The following is a 17,209-nucleotide window of genomic DNA, read 5'->3' on the forward strand; positions in this document are numbered from 1 at the left end:
GTTTTAGAAACAGGACAGAACAGCAGTTCAGACATGTTTAATTTGAATACTTTGAGGGGCCTGAAGATGTAAACATACCCAGTACTTCATGAACAAAGAAAAAGATTACAAAAAAACTCAATTAAATATAATTTTGAGCTTTGAGATTCATTCTTTGGGAACACATATCTCAGACCAAATATTCTAAACTCAAGGTTAATTTACTCTCACTTATTATGGAGCTCACTGGATCACTCTGGGGAACTTGCTCAGGTGTCATCACATGTAGTTGCTCTGCAGGTCACGTGATGATAACTGAGCAAGTTCCAGTCACTGAAAAGGGCAGTAAACTTAGAAAGTTCAAGGAAAACCTTGAGTTTAGATTCATAAATTCAGATACTGTCATACAGGCCAATATTCTTATATACACAGAATATAGACATTAATAGAAAATTTTTTGCAATGATCCCTCAAACACTTTGCAAAGATACGTATGTAATGGAGGAAAGATATTTTACAGTTAAACCATAAACCTTATTGCCCAAAATGATACTGAAACAGTAAACTTCACTGAACATCTGTTTCTGTATTGTTCTGTAAGCTCATATCGCACAACATACGTATACGATATAGATACAGATACAGATACAGATATCGATATATCTCTGATAAACCAATATCGGCCAACAGATATATCGGTCGGGCTCTAGCTATATCACATATTTTGTGTAGAAAAATGTTTCTAGTTTTCTTGTAATGTCTTCTCCATCTCCTCAATCACTTTACGACCCCTCAGATTTAAATTGCGACCACTTTGCGGGTCCAGACCCCCTGTGTAGACCATAATGCTGTTTCTGGGGTGATATTCTAAACATCAGAAAGCAAAGGGGCTGTAAATGATGGAAGTTCTGGTTGAAGACAATTCAATATTATTATGAACAATTATTGAGTATTAATATTATTTTAATTTTGAGATTTAAAAAATCAGAATTAAGAGATAAAAAGGTGAAATAATGAGATAAGTCATAATTGAATGTGTGATTGGATAAAATGTCAACATTTACCTCGTGATTTTGACTTCTAATTTAACAATTTCAGCTTTTGATTGCACAATTATGACATTTCATCTCATAATTATGACTTTTTATTGCAGAATTTCAGCATTTCATCTCAGAATCAGCACTTCTTTCTCATAATTTCAACTTTTATCTCATACTAATGACTTTCTATCTCATGATTTTGACTTTTCTCTCATAATTTTGCCTTACAATTGGGTTTGTTTTTGTTTTTTTAATCAAGGCTACGTTTTATTTATTTTTTCTTTAACTGGCGCAAATGGGCTTCCATAGGTACAGAACTATTAGATGATCCAGATAAGTTGTGTATAGTACATCATGAGCGTGTAAATTAAACCCTTCTCTAAAAATAGTCCATTGGTTGTATACACACAAGGACAGGGCAGTTAAACGACTCCTGGCACCGGTAAGTTGATTAACGTTACTTTATGAGAGGTTACCGGTTACTTCTGACAGAGACAGCCCAGTAAACCAGACACGGGGCCCAAAGTGTTAAACAAAAAAAAAAAGCAGCAACAGTATCAGAACTGAGCTCTACACCAGTGCTGAAGCTACAGCTCAGCAAGTTTGACTCGGTAACCGTTAGACAAATGCACTTTAAGTTAGTTAGCGTTAACTAGCTAACCGGCTACAGCAAAGCCTCAATGTCATTGCCGTGTGGCCAGTGGTAACCTCTAGCACATCCTCTTAGCAGGCTAACCGGCAGTTAACGACCCCCCCGGCCAGACATCCTAACGGGCGGAGACCTCCGGAGCAGACCCTCCGGGGACCGAGCACATCACCGACAAGGCGACAGCTCCCCGGAAGGAGGAGAAACTGATGTGTTAAAAAAGTCTCCAGCTTACCTTTGCTGCCATGCTAAGCAAGCTCGCTGTCAAACAGTCCCGTTCACTTCCTCCTGCGTGACGACGTTCCCATGGAGATCACGCGCCGGTGCAGTGAAAGGAGGATGAGAGAGGATCAGCTGCGCACGTGGTGCACGGTGGGGGCACGAGAGGTCAAGTGGTCAGTGTCTTCTGCACGTCTCATACATACAGTATACTGATCCATGTAAGTGTGAGAGAGAGTTACTTCTGCCCTGGTGTCTTGTTAAAAACTTTACATACCAACTAAATGAAGATGGCATTTAATGTTATCCTGTCTATAATAACCTCCTGCCCGAGTCCCTGGATATGTTGTGCATGGATTACTGAATGAGCCCACAAGACACAGACCCAGGAGCCCAAGGTGTCTTGGGGCCCCTGAGCAAGATCATATGTTAGAATTGATTATAATAAGCATTTCTCATTAGGGCTCCAGGGCACAGGTCACTTTAGTACTCCTGATTCTTCACTATAGAGAATGAGCTGTCTCATCTTGTACTATTGTTTGTGATATTTTGGTTTAAAATTCCCTAATGCAGCTACACAATGCATACTTAGACTATAGTAAGCCTACATTAGAAACTACTAAAGCCATTCAAACGTCCCTGCTTGATAAAGATATCAACAGAATATAACAGAATTAATATTTTGTGTGCTATAGTAGGCTATTTTTTATCCATGAAGAGGAGTGATAGATTTGGGGCCTCTCTTTATCCCGAGCATGGGCAAAAAAATGTTTTAACCAACAGCAAAACCTTAGAGTTGAGATTTAACGTGTAAAGCATGCAAAGTGACTGCTAACAATGTGAGGGGGCTGCGATGGTATTAAGAGATGGGGACTTTTATGTGTCTGTGCCCGGGGGCCCATCCACAATGATCATGTAAACAACTTGACCACTTCCTCCCTCTTGAAAAAAAATCACCATCATACTCAACAGCGCGTGATTTTTGGCCTCCGGCAGCAGCAAAGTATTTAAAAGTTTCAGCTGCAATCTTTGCTCCAAGCTTTATTGTATATTACACATGATAACACAGAAATAACCGTGTGGGTTTATTCTTATGCACAGTGAGTCTCCGCTGTACTAAGAAACAGAGGTCTGCAGACGTCAGAATAAAAGCCTTAGTTCCTTCCCCACACCTATTCTTTCCTCGCAGTAAATGGTTCCTATACTTTATTTCCAGCTTTTCCAGCCCATCTGTGCTTTGTGCCAGGAGGGAAAAAGGTGCAGAGAGAATTTCATGACTACAAAAGCAAAGGTTAACATTACTCACAGCATAAAAACAATTTAAAAGGGAGCAAAAGGGCTCTAATGGCCCGACAGTCTTCAAAGAAAATGTATTTTGCGCTCAAAATAATTCATAGCTTTTTGCCGGTGGCTTTTCAGCTTCCCGGAGACCCAGCATGAACCACTGTATTTTTCCCAGCAGGCTCTCTGCTCCTCGCAAAATGGCCTTCGCTAGGGCATACCTCGCATCCCCTCCAAATATTGACAGCACTGAGTCCATTGCTTATTGGAAAAATGGCTGTAAGTAATGTTTTATCAGCCGATGCAATCTCCACACCTGTATTTTCCCCTGTCATATGACAATATTTGACAAGATTAATGATTTGATCCCATGACATTTTATTTCCCATCACTGTCAATCTGCCGGCAAACAACTCACTTACTTGTGGCATTTGGTGTAGGAAGCATGTAGCAGCATTTGCTTTGCTCGTGTTTTATTCATGAACTGCAAAATTTACTTGAGACATGTAAACTACCATGTCTAGCAGTTTTTGACATGAAACTCTTGACTGTTTATGTGGAAAAATTCTTTAAAAATTACCTTTTTTAGAAGAGAAATTCAGCCTCTATTTTTGGAAATCAAACAAACAATGATTCTGTCAAGCGCCACAGAGTACGTGGGTAATAATGATAAACCTCCCGACCTTTGAACTTTGGTGGCTCGAGGGGTCTCCTGCCCACGTCCCCAAGGGCCCACGTGTCTTGACAGCTTGAATGATGAGTGGCGGACGGCCATCTCAATCTGCCTCCTGCTATTTTTAACCCCACACTAAACACAGAGCTTCCAAAATAGGCCCGAGCTCTAAACAAATGATTAATAGGGCACTTAGGGTCTCCCCACTGACCAGCGCTTCCCTATTAACAGCCAATAACGGAGGCCCTCTGGGGTCAAAAGGTTTAAAGACTTTCTAATAAAAGTAACAGAGACATGGGGATGTGTTTTGGGGGAGAAAAAGTTGTGTCTCGGTTTGAAATGCTGACAAGTTAATAATCCCTTCTCAAATGGCCCTACCGCAGTAAAATGGCCAGTTTGTTCTTACTTTTATTGCTATCATCTGTCAGTCACTCACATCTTTTTTTTTTCTGCCTCCTCTTAAGTGGACTGAAAAAGCTAAAACAGCTTTACAGTAATGTTCTCGCCCAGGCTTTATTCTCATTCCCCCTCTCTTTCTTTTCTTTTTAGCTTGAGTGTGAATTCTCATTGTAGTTTAAGGCAGGAAATGCCTAATGGATTCCCAAAGACGTATTCATGACATGGTAATGAGATTCAAATTTGTAAGACATTTCTGACCTGAAAAAAAAAAGAGGCCGCTTGTGGCAATGGCTTTGTCCTGTTTTTCACAATTCAAGAATACTTTCTATTCCTATTGTCATTTTTAAATGTATGGGATGGGGAGACAAAGCAAAAAACAGAAGAGTAAAAATGAGGAATCAACTTAGAAATGTATTGATCTGTCACTTCCTGCCAAAATAGTTTCCTAGGGTTGATGTAGAACATGGGTCAATGGTAAATTGTACTGTATTATACTGTTGCATCTGTAAATGGGTTGTGTTCGAGGTGCAAGATTTCATTAGTTTTTGACAGTACGCGTCATACATGCTAACAAATATGAGTGAACTGAAAATTTCTAAAACTGCAGATTTTGCCTTTGCCATACCCCAAAACACTGATCTGAAATAAATGATGCTTCTATGTTAAATGCCTCCAACAACCTCTATAGCCTCATAAAGCAGCTTGTTAGCAACCATAAACACTTTACTTGGAATATTTACTGATATAGTTAATGTATAACAACAAAACGTGAAAATATCTCAAGCTTGTGTGAACCACAGACCTTATTTCAGGCATCAAACTGAAAACCCATTCAAAAAAACCATTGACTTCAAGAGGAGGGAACAGGAAGTGAAAAAGTGCCAACTTATTTCCTGGTTTTGGGACTCATTTCTGTGGCACTCAATGGCTTCGGGGTTGAGTTCCACTGATAAGTAAAGGAAGTTGGAGAGTATTGAGACATGGATGAACACATTGTTAGTTTGGGTCTTTTAATGGGATTTTTCAACAAGAATGCTGTCAAATAATATCAGATTTATCTTTTAAATATTAGTCAAAAATAGCAGCTGTAATACAGAGCATGAAAGGTTAAATGCCAGGATGCAGAGTTGAGTCAAAAATAGCTTAAGGCAAACTGGAGAAATGTGTTTTTTATGAACTTGTGGGCCATATAATGAGCTGTTTGTGACTTTGATTTATTAACTCCGTGAGCACAATTATTTTAAACTAAAAACAGTTAAAGGTGGAGAAAAATGGGCTTTTATTCCCATCAAGAATGGCAAAAACAAATTATATGTCCCCAGTTGGGTGGCCTTGACAAACCACATCTTAATTCATCCAAGAATCACTTTTTGTTTTGTACAACTTTAGCTGATGTTCTTAATCAGATCTGTCGCTTGCTCAAGGAAACATCAGCAGGATGCATGGCTTCTGATGGACACAGTGGCTACAAACCTGCAACCACTTAATTATAACCACGTTATTTCCCCTCGAATTAAATAGGTTTCATGTAAGAAACGAGATTGATGCCAGAGTTGTTCCAGTTGTGCGCAGCATTTGAAAATAACACAAATTCATTCCATTGTGCAACGAGAAACCATTGCAAACTTCACACTTGCCAAAGTGGGAATTTTATATAACTTAGAAATGTCACAGAAACCACACAGTAGACAGCCTGCCCAGATAGAAGGACGACTCAGACAAATCTGTTTTGCATAAAGGACAAGAAGGTGGCGAGGAGAGAAATGAAGCAAGAAAATAGCCATTCTTATGAAACCAGCCATTTAATCCATCTAATGTGCAGTATGTCCAAGACAAAAAAGTACTTCTTATGTATATTTTGACATTTTTATGGTGGACGACTTCTCCCATAAGGAAAAAAAAACACTATTTGTGCTAATACATAAAAGCTATTATGTCCTTTCTTTATCAGTCATATAGGGAGCCTATTAGCAAAATAATAGAGTTCGCTCTGTTTGCATAGTCTCCGCTGTCTGTCTTACAACAAAACAATGCCGCTTATGATCTACTTTCATTTCCCCAATCAGTCGGTTGTCAAACACTATCCTTAATCATCATACATAACATGCACTGCATTAAAGTGGCATTCTTGTAAACACCATATCTGTAATAGCGTGTGACAAGCCGCCTTTGTTTACACCATAATAACTGGGTGTTTGAATAACTTCTCAATGACTTTAAGTAAGCAGCCAGACTCACTCTGCTTCCATTCAGCTGTGCAGTCTGATAACCCGCACTGACGTCTGGCACGGAGTGGACTGTGGATTATACCAAACAGAAGGGCTGAATGGACCTCTCAGTCATTTCACCTGCGGTCTTGAGACATGGGAGTGCATTTCCTGCAAACGTATTGCGGATGTAGTGTGCATCCGCTTGTCTCATTATGCAAATGTTGACGTGTGCATTCATAAACATGTGAGACACGTAAAGTTAACATCGGCCCCACCTACACCCACCCACACACATTTATTTGAAGCACCAGCTTTGCTTCCTCTGCAGACTCTCCCTCTTTTCCATCTGCCACGAAACTCCCCTAAACCTCAAGTCAGGCTGTCTTCGCTGTAGCTTCTGGATGAATCTGTTTAGCATCTTTCAGTTCAGATGAAGCGCTACACTAACCATGCTTCAGGGCATCTGGGATGGGCCGGGGGCCTGGCGAAACAGGGGAAGGGGTGGACAAGCGCTTTGAGATGGTCCAGACGGGCTAGTGGGCAGGCTCGAGCTCCTCTCTTCCACAACAACAAGGAGCCACACTGAAGCATGCTCAGACCCTGCAACCCGAGAGGGCACAGGGGTCCTCCAGCCTGCCTGGGCTGGGATAAATGAACCCAGATGCTTCCCGCAAAATGCAGAGCGACCAGGCTGAGGGAATGAGGGCGGGGGAGTAGGTGGTAGAAACAGAGAAGGAGGAGGCCTACCTCCTTTTTTTTCTTCTTCTTCTTGTGCCCCTGGTTGAGGCAGTTATCTGTCAGATTCCTGCGCTTTCTCATAACCGCTGATCACAGAGGCCTCCGTGCAAGGAGCATTGTGGGAAATTATCAGAGGGACATTTGTCTTTGAAGGAGAACGAGAGCAGCAGCAAATCTTTAAGTCCTTTCCTGTTCCTCTTCCTGTCAAGCTGCCACCTGGACTGAGAGAGAAGGAAGGAGCGAGAGAGTGATGGTCGCATTTGTGGAAATGACTTAATTGAAGTTCAAGTTGGCGCAGGGAGTTTTAGAATGTTACAAAGGAGAGTGTGATGAAACGTTTAGCAGGGATTTGTTTTATAGATGTCGGTTAGCTGTTAATCTTATCTCTTAGCTTTTATGTTAAGGGATAATACCTGTTTCAGGAAAAGTGACAGTAACAGCTAGCCTGGCTCTGTCCAACGCTGACAAAATCCACATATTTCTTGGCCAGCACAGTCCTGCACACAACCACCATAAAACATAAACATGTTGTTTTTACAGTCACAATGCCTCTTATGATGCCTTTTATTTGTATAGTTTAAGCAAACAACATATAACCTGTTAAAAAGTGAGCTTTAGAGGTGCTCGTAGGCAGATTTTGTTACCTTTGGCCGTGTTTCCTACTGTTTTCAGTCTCTATGCTAAGCTAAGCATCTGCTAGCATAAGCTTCATAATTACCATATAATCATGAGAGTGGTATCTATCGCCGCATCTAACTGTTTAACCTGATGTACCAGATGGTTGCAAAGTTGATATAGGAAGCTATCGCAGGCTAACCTCAACCAATCAGATTTCCAAACCATATGATGTACTGGGACAGCACTACCAGTTTCGCCCATTGGTAGAGCTCTCACCAAAGCCAGTTGAGAGACGGTATCTTTTCCACTGATAAAACCCTTCAGTGCCATTCTTTACTCTTCTTTCAATGAAATATACTCTCCAGTTCTGATATAACAGATGTTAAAGCAGCATCTATGCGAGCCCCTTGAGGAGCAACCATTTTTCTTTTTAAACAGTCACTTATCTCACTGGTAGTCACACCTAAACCATGTAGCTGCCAGTAGATCATCATGGGATGCTTGGTTCAACCGCTGTAGACAGAAGCACAATGTTTGAAGCCTGGCAAGATGGACTCACAAGACCACATGATCACGTGATCTTTTAAATCCAGCAGCTCTCAGCAAGTAAGCAAAAATGAGCGTATTTCCCAGTATGTCAAACTATTACTGTGAGACAACTATGGCTGTGTGATATGTTCAAAGTGCTGATTCTTCTATCAACAGCACTGCATCCATGAAATATAAGTATTCTGTCTTGGCTGGCTTTTCCTGACTGATTTTCACTTGTTTGTCATTGCAAACAAACTCTTACCAGTGGTCCACCTGCAAAAGTGCAACCCTATATTCAGCCAAAAATATATAGTTGAATGAAACTGTTGGAATGCAGATGTGTTCTTCAGTGGTGCTTCAAAGCTCCTTTTCTACTGCAGACTGCAGTGATGTGTTTCTCTACAGGGACCTCAGGAGTAACCTGTGTCACTACCAATCTGCCAGGCCCTCCTGATGCCATCCAGATGCCCCATCCTGAAACACACACCGGCCTCTTTGTTTGCTCCACTTGAGGTTTAGGGCGCTTTTTTCCCCACAAAGTTGGACATGCACTAACACATATGCAGATGCACGCCCGCTTACACTAATTCACAAGAGTAGATACACACTTTTAAAGCAACATGATGCACACACCCTAACTCACAAACCACCCCCTGTCTGAGGTAGATGCAGCACTGAGGGATAAACGACAAATTTCCTATTTCATTTCACCAAGTCTCGCCTGTTTTAGCTCACTCCTAACCTGCCTTGCCACGTCGGAAGACCAAGAGTTAAATTAAAGAGGACTGAATTTCCTGAAATGAAATGACTGTCAACTCAAGTTTGCTCCATCATCTTAGAAGAGCGCAAGGGAAACGCCCCACTCCTTCCATTCTGTTTTTGGGTAATGAACAGCAAACATAGTTGGAAATATCAAAGGCAGCTGCCGTAAAAAGGCATCGCTCTCAAATGAATTATGAAGGAAAGTTGAGTTGTTTTAGTCTCTCTTTGATCTGGGAGATTTGTAGTAAGCCAGCAGCATGTAGCTCCTGTATATGTCATCATGGCCATTAGGAAGTGCTGACATCTATCTGATTAGGATGACAAAACAGCGAGCACCTGTGTGGGAGTGTGTGTGTCCGTGCATCGCCAAATGTCATTCACATCTGCTGTAGAATGTGTACATGCATTAATGTGTTTTTTCTTCCGTGCATGTGTTCATTTAAGTGTATTTGGAAGTGTCTGTATTTTTGTTCTTCCACATCAGCCAGTGTGTGTGTGTGTGTGTGTGTGTGTGTGTGATAGAGAGAGAGAGAGGATGAGAGAGTGCATGCCTACGTGGTGCGCTGGCTGGCTGTCCTGCCTTGAGGGGAGATAAATGGCTGAGTGTTGTTGTTGTCCAGAGAGCAGACACTCAGACAGCCGCTCACACATGATTAATTGTTTCCTTGTTGGGACTGGGACCAGTTGACTGTGCCTGGGCCAAGGCCTCCCACCCAGTCTTACCAGATGTGTGTGTGTGTGTGTGTGTGTGTGTGTGTGTGTGTGTGTGTGTGTGTGTGTGTGTGTGTGTGTGTGTGAGGGAGAGACAGAGAGAGAAAGAGAGTGCTGAAAGGCAAAGACAGCAAAAGAGAGAGCGAGAATGTTATGTCCCATTTTATGAGTTTGTCTGTCATTGAACTCTCTTTTTAAACATGTGCTATTGTTTTGAACGCGGCCACAGTGAAGTGGTGAGATTTTTTGGTTGAATGTGGTGAAGATGATCGATGTGAATTGAGAGGATGGTTTGTCCTGCAACCTTTTTATGTGCACTTGAATTGGATTGTGGAATGTTAAAGGTCTTTAATGGACTTCTACAACAGTTTCCCTCCCTTGTGTAGTTGTGATGCAGAAACTGCGTGAAGTGTAATTATCCGCACGCTAATTACTTGATCAAGAAGCTCTAGTTTATTGCCTTGAATTATGGCTGCACATTGATTTCTCATAGGTCAACACTGCTCAGGTTGATCTACGGCGATGCTGGGTTTCATAGGAGTGCATGAGTGAGTCTGATGATTGATTAATTACAATTATCAGAGGCCTGATAATTCACCAGAGATGATAATAACATCAAGTGTGCTTTATTGCTCTGGCGGAAAAAGCCTCTCCGGTGTCTAAATTGTCCCCCCTGTTAATTTCTCTTCCTTCACTGTCCAATGCTTTTAAGTGCAGCAGGACAGGTGGATGGCTGATCTGGTGTGTTCAAATATTGGAGGTTCGGGAGGGGATGGGGGTAAAAACCAGGAGCAAAAATAGAAAACAAACTCCCTAATTGCCAGGTATCATGGGCGTACGGGAAGGATACGCGGCAGGGGGTGTTGTTGCCACAGACGTCACTGTTAAAAACACGCTGCCATCCTCGCAGGGCCATTTGGCTCGGTTGCACATTGTGGTTTAATGATGGCACGAGGATGACTCACATGCAACACTGATTCACTTTACAATAAACTCTTAATCACAGCGGCTATTATCCCCCCTTTGTGTTGATAAAAGTACTGGACTCTGCTCAGACTTGTGTTAAATAGATGCAAAACATTTACTCAGTAAGAATTTCTACGTCAGCGATGTTTGTTATTTCACAGCGCGCGCAGGTTGTAGGCTACTATCAGCCGAAAAATGAGCAGTATTGGTCTTTATGGGATATTACCAAGGTCCATGATGTGTCATATTCCACATACCGATCACATAACTCATTACAGATATAGTCAAGGGGTTGGAAGTTCAAAAAATAATTACATTTCAATAATTTGAATTATTTCCAAAGACGTAAAATAAAAAATAAACAAAAGAAAGACCATTGTGATACTGCACTCATTGTTCGTGCAGTGGAAACATGTCTGCAAACAAAACACGTTCTTGTTTCTTGCTCAGCCATTTTTAAAAAACATTATTATTTAGTTAAAAACATTCAAACATGTGATTTAAAGGTAGGTTAACCACCTCAAATCATGTGAAATTCACTCAGGCTTCAGAGACACCAGTAACTGCGAGTCTGCTAAGCTAGGCTAGTTCATTTTTAGCAGTTTCCATTCTGTTTCTTCGCAAACAATAGACCATATTCATACAGCGGCCATTTTTCTCTGACGTCACGTTCAGGGTAGAGAGCTCGAATGCTAAGATAATGTTATACTGCTGTGGATAGTGAAAATCTGCAGGGACATTGGCCCATATTTGAAGGTAAAATAACACATTGGATAACCTGTTGGCTAATGTTAGCATTTAGCCACTTCCTAGCTAAGACTGTGTAGGCAGTGTGTTTCGTTTCCAGGGTAAAATAAATATATACAAAATGTGCATCGATATTTTACAATTAATTGACATTTCTTATCGTATAACACTAAACAGTAGCGTTAGCTAGGAGGTGTTAAGAATGCTAACATTAGCTGTTGTCTAACTGAATGATGGAGTATCAAAATCTTGAAAAACAGACCAATGTCCTTCCAGATCTTCACTATCTAGCATCTTTACAGTTTCTGATCAGTCAGAAAGTGGTTATAACGATTTGTCATATTCCCTACGTTCATTCCCTATGTTTACTACTCCTACATTCAAGCTTCCCAATCTGAGCGTGAATCAATTTCTGGTTTGAGTCTGGTCTTTTACTCAATTATGACCAGACATGTTGTTTTATCCTTGTAGGGTGGTATAGTCTACCTACATACACTCCCTGCGCTCTGTTTTTTACGGTTGTTAAATTATACTTATATCTGTCAAAGTCCTGCGGGATGGATCATGTCATAAACTGCACAGTTGAAACAGGGCACTCATAATCCGTCCTGACATCAAACCAAACTCTTGTGTTTTCATAGTGATTCAACCACCAGGGATAGCGTTAAACTGAAACATACCCATCTGTTTCTTTCTGTGTGCCAGCACGTCAGATCGGGTTAAAATCCGGACGGGTTTAAGCGACGGTGAGGCTGTGGCGTGATCCCACACCGTCTCAACTATCCAGTGTCATGTTCACATGCTCGAATGAGTTTATCCTCATTTTCAGTTGAGCTGTGATGACTCAAAAACACACAGAGTTTTTGGAGCAAAGCGTGAAATACAACCCAGATATTGTATCTGTTAGTTGTATGTGAAACTTGGTGGGCTAAAATATTTCCATTTTAGATATTTACGTTCCTCATAACCACAAGTATGAAATTTTAGATCAAAGTACGATGCTGGATGCTCACAGTAGTGTCAAAGTGAAGGCTTCTGAAGAGCAAAGACGTGTCAACATTTGCTCTTCGTTTTAGAATAAAAGGTAATTCGGCTTTTGTGGCTTGAGTTTGGAATGATTTGTGCTGAATCTGCAGTGAGAGAGCAGGATCTTAATAAAAGGAAGGAAATCAAACACAAATACATAAAGGCAGTGCTCAGAAAACAAGTAACTGTTGCTTTTACACTTAGGTTTTTTCATTCCATTTTTCCATTAATGAGATTTGATAGCAGGCTAGCTGTTTCCCGTTGTTTCCAGCTTTTATGCTAAGCTATGCTAACTCTAACTAAAGCGTTTTTCCCAAAATGTTGACGCTTTTGCCTGACACAAGGCTTAAATAAGAAGGATGCAGGAGCTCAGATGATGGAACGACATCATAACACGAACAGAAGCAACATGATTAATACTGATGGAATTGATAATTCCTCATTATAGTCTTTGTCATACACGGCATACAAGGTTCACTACTGTGAACAGAATTTTACTTTGCTCATGATATTATTGGTATATTTTTTGATTGTCTGTGTTCATTCTGATCCCATAGAAAGGGAAGGAAAAATTCAAGACAACAACAGGATCGTTTTGATGAGAATGAATGGAGCTGGAAAAGTAGCCTGTGGTCAGTCCATACTGGTTAATTGAGGCAGTTTAGGGTAGAAGTGACTTAAAAGCCACAGTCCTCCTTGACACTGATGGCTGTCCTATAAGGGACCCTCAGTAAGGCCCTCTGGTCTTTTGATAGGACATTCGCCAGCGTCCTTTGGGGCTGCTTCACCCCCCACAATAAACAGGCAGCCCTTTGTCACTGGGAGTAAGGGGGTCTGAAGGGTTGCTCCTCGTTATTATTTTCTAAAGTAATTATACCTTATTATCTGTGTTTACTTTAGCGGGGGTGCGAGCGTGCAGGTGTGGGCCATTCGGCATCGGGTTGGCAGTCTCAGAGTGGTGAACGCACTCGGAGTGTCTTTTTTTTTTTTTTTTTTTAATCTCTCCCCTCCATCTTTACTTGGAGGTTTTTGGGGGATTTAGAAGTAGTATTGTAGCCCCGCCGATAATTTCAGCTCAACAAAAGAAACGTGCAATTAGGGCTATTATAGTAGCAGCTGCACGCTTCCTAGCTGTGCAGCGACAGCTTCGTCTTCTCCGTGGCTCGGCGGTGAGGGGATTGGAGAGGGGAGAAGAGCAGGGCCTGCAGCGGTGGGGAGAGAACGCTGGAACGGTCACAGTAGCCTCCAGTGTTTGCAGAAAAGAGAGGAAAATATAGCCTGGGAGGCTGGTGTGTTCCCTCAGTGTAGACACAGCAGGGACTCTCGCCCACAGGCTTGTGGGCCTTGAGAACAATGGATCTGCCATCTCCCAACATGAAGTGTTATGAAATAGTCCTCGCTACTGTTCCATTGGCTGATCTCTTGCATGAAGTCATGTGGTGTCAGAACTGCGTGGGCCGAGGGAAAACGGTTTCCAAATAAGAAAATGCTTTTTGAAGAATCCAGGCTTTAAGAATCGGTTTACAGCGTTCGGAGCATTCAGTAGTTCCCATAGAGCGATCCAGAGCGTAATCTGGTGAAAGTATTACACATGGCTTGGGTTTCTGTGCAAATGCTCAACTTTGCTGACCACAAAATCAAGGATAGAAAAGTACCATTTTAAAAAGTAAGGCATTGTTTATAAGATTTGAAACGTGACCCTTCAATGATGCCAGAATAATCACCCAGCAGATTGTTATTCTCCTCTCTCCAAGTCAGTCAATATCAGCCACAGTGAGCCTTCTCATACATGTCAAGGTGAATCATGTGGGTCACAAAGGAACAACAAAAATGCTTGCACAAATTAAATTCAGGATTAAATGGGATCAAAGAAGGAGTAGCGCAGAGGCACTGTGTGAGGTTGAAATGTTGAGGGCCAATCGAGGCCCTCATGGCGTCAAACACAAGGGACCAATCTCATGCTCTCAGCACAAACAAAATGGTCACAGGTCCTCCTCTGTTGCTCTCACTTAACGATTCTCTCACTTCACTGACTTCCCAACCCTTAGAATAATCATCAGGCCCAGGGCCCTTAGTTTCAAGGGCATAAACAGATCGGAGTATCGCGTATGTATGATTTAGAGCTCTTTGAGTTCACTTGATGAATATGTGACCTTGCTTTATTCTCTTCAGTACTCACCAACAAAATATTTATTTTCTTTATTGACATGTATATCAGTAGCAGCTGGAGCATTGTCTTTCAATCACAATATGGGCTCAGGAGAGCTGTTGGGCTGTGATATGCAGCTGATTGGGATAATAACTGGTAGTAAACAGGGATTTTGTATTATCCCAGAGGAGAACGAGAGACTGTCAGATGCTCGTCAGTGTGCTTTCGGTTGCCAACATTCGAACGCTTGACCTCAGCTAACAGATTTCCACTTCCACCTCTTCCAGCCTTCAGTGCCAAAATCTGAGTGTAACACTTTCAAGTGCAGATTGACTCTTTCCAAATATAAACAGCAAATAGTTGCTGGTAAATCAGATCCACAAGAGGAAACGAACAAAAGCTAGCAGGAATGGCCACCCACGGGAGCGCTGGAAAAAAATATTCTAAATGTGGCAGAAATTATCATTATCATAATGGAACAACGGTTATATAAAAGCTGCTGCAATCAAACTTCACTTCATTAAACGTCTATAAATATTACGTGTTAGAAATCACTTTTGTCGCATTAAAAGGTTTTAAGATCTGTGATCAATTATTTTTGTCTGTTATTTCCTAAGCTACGCACATGAAAACTAAAACTATACAGACTTACTGTGATACTTCTGTATCTTTTGCCAGGCGGCAGCGGGGTGAGCAGATTATGGCTGGGATTGGGTTTGGACTTTTGGATAATCATTGTAAACTCAACATGTTTATAAGGTTATTTCTGCGGTAACTTTCCTTGAAAAAGGAAAAATTGTAGACTGGAAGCAGAAATGACTTGATAAAGATGGGATTTCTGTCAGTGTATGAACATTTATTGAGGACACTAGAAGACAACACCCATTCCAGCCAGTTTGTTCACCCTGCTGCCATCTGGCAAAATATACATAAGTATCTGCTGCTGTGCCACCAGACTACAGAGCAGCTTCATTCCTCAGGCTGTGAGACTCCTCGATTCATTCTCCACTCCACTCTTTATACTAGTGTTTTATTGTAGTTGTGACTGTGATTTTGCTTAAAAGAACTATGCCTCGTTTTGCAACCCTGGTGTTGCAAAATGATAAATGAACCTTGATTAATGTGGAGCCAACATTCCTGTGACACACTTCATGCAGCTTATCGAGTGTTTGAGTGCAAATAAATCCATGTTATCCAGAGAACTAACAGCTACTTTAATTTGATGTAGTGGATTCAAAACCATTCTTTGTCTCAAATGAAGTTGCACAGAATGGTAATATAAAAGGAATATACAAAAACGACACGTAGATGCAGTACTTGAGTAAACATATTTAGATTACTTTTCACTTTCTAGAGGCAGAGGAAGGATGTTTTCAGGATGAAAGCTGCTCTTGCAGCCTTGGTCTTACTGGCATCCATTTCACATCATTAGGACCCTGGGACTGAGAGTCGACAAAACACTGAGAGAAATCATTTTGCTGGGGGAGTGTGGCAGGGATAAATTGGCCTCTGGTTCAGTACAGGAGTCCCCGCTGTGCCAAGCGGAAGAGAAGGGCCTGGCTGGCAGTAGGGGCAGGCCCGGGCAAGGCAGGCTGGGAGGCCCCATGCTGAGACCCCCTCCCTGCCTCTGACAAACACGGCAGTGGATAATCTCTCCTTCAGGGACTCGGCCCTGCGCTGTGGGGCTGAGAGGGAAGGGGGCTGTTATACAGCACAGTGTAGAAGAACTGCCTCTGTATGTGTGCAGCATGTGCCGCAAACACACACTTGTTTGCATTGAATGTACTTCCACTGCACACTGCTTATGTGCATCTCTATTTCCTCCTGTGGACACGTTTCCCTTTTCCCTCTCATCACTTTGACAGTTCAATAAACTGAGCCTTACAAAAAAAGTGCAGCTGCAACAAAGCCATCACGAATGTCTGTGATAAATTCTGTTGAGCACTTGAACTCGAGTAATATCGTTCAAAATACATGTAGCTTAAAACAAATGGACAATGTGTCAGAGGGCAAAAACAAGCTGTCCATTACAAGTAGATTGGATTGACTTGGCAGGTGTGTCTCGGAGATCAACAGCTCTTACAAAGACTGTAATTTGTAGATATTTTAGCCAAACCCTGAGTCCTCTTCAATTCAAAAACTAATAACCTCCAAGATGGGTTTAGTTTATGTAACAAGGACTAAGAGCAGTCCAAGAACTAGGTGAAACAGAGGAACATGGGTTACATTTCTGGTAATGAACATTACTTAAATTTAGCCATCGGTGACGCTGCGTGAATTGGATGTATGAAGGCGACTGATGTTCCCGTAATTACTGAAGAAATGCAGTTCAATTTCTTCAGGTTAGATGTCAAGGACCACTCTGTAGATCAGAATAAATATTACCAAGCTGTTCACCACACAAAAAGGTGAAATAAACTCAGATGTAGTGTGTGAACAACAGCAAATGTATTACATATAAATTGCATGGTGTAGACATTAGCAGTACAGGTGGTCAGTAAAAAGACTCAAAGG

General features: G+C 41.6%; 1 protein-coding gene across 1 annotated transcript in view; it reads right to left on the reverse strand.

Annotated features, from left to right (window-relative positions):
* slc25a13 (solute carrier family 25 member 13) overlaps positions 1-2,000 on the reverse strand; it is a 49,703-nt gene extending 47,703 nt beyond the window's left edge. Inside the window, exon 1 of the mRNA XM_084378839.1 lies at positions 1,901-2,000. Coding sequence (XP_084234965.1) covers positions 1,901-1,912 — 12 coding nt within the window. The 5' untranslated portion in view covers positions 1,913-2,000. The remainder of the gene's footprint in view (positions 1-1,900) is intronic.
* Between the last annotated feature and the right edge of the window lie 15,209 nt (positions 2,001-17,209).

Source organism: Pagrus pagrus, assembly GCF_965226575.1.
Source record: "Pagrus pagrus genome assembly, chromosome: 17".
Lineage (NCBI taxonomy): Eukaryota > Metazoa > Chordata > Actinopteri > Spariformes > Sparidae > Pagrus > Pagrus pagrus.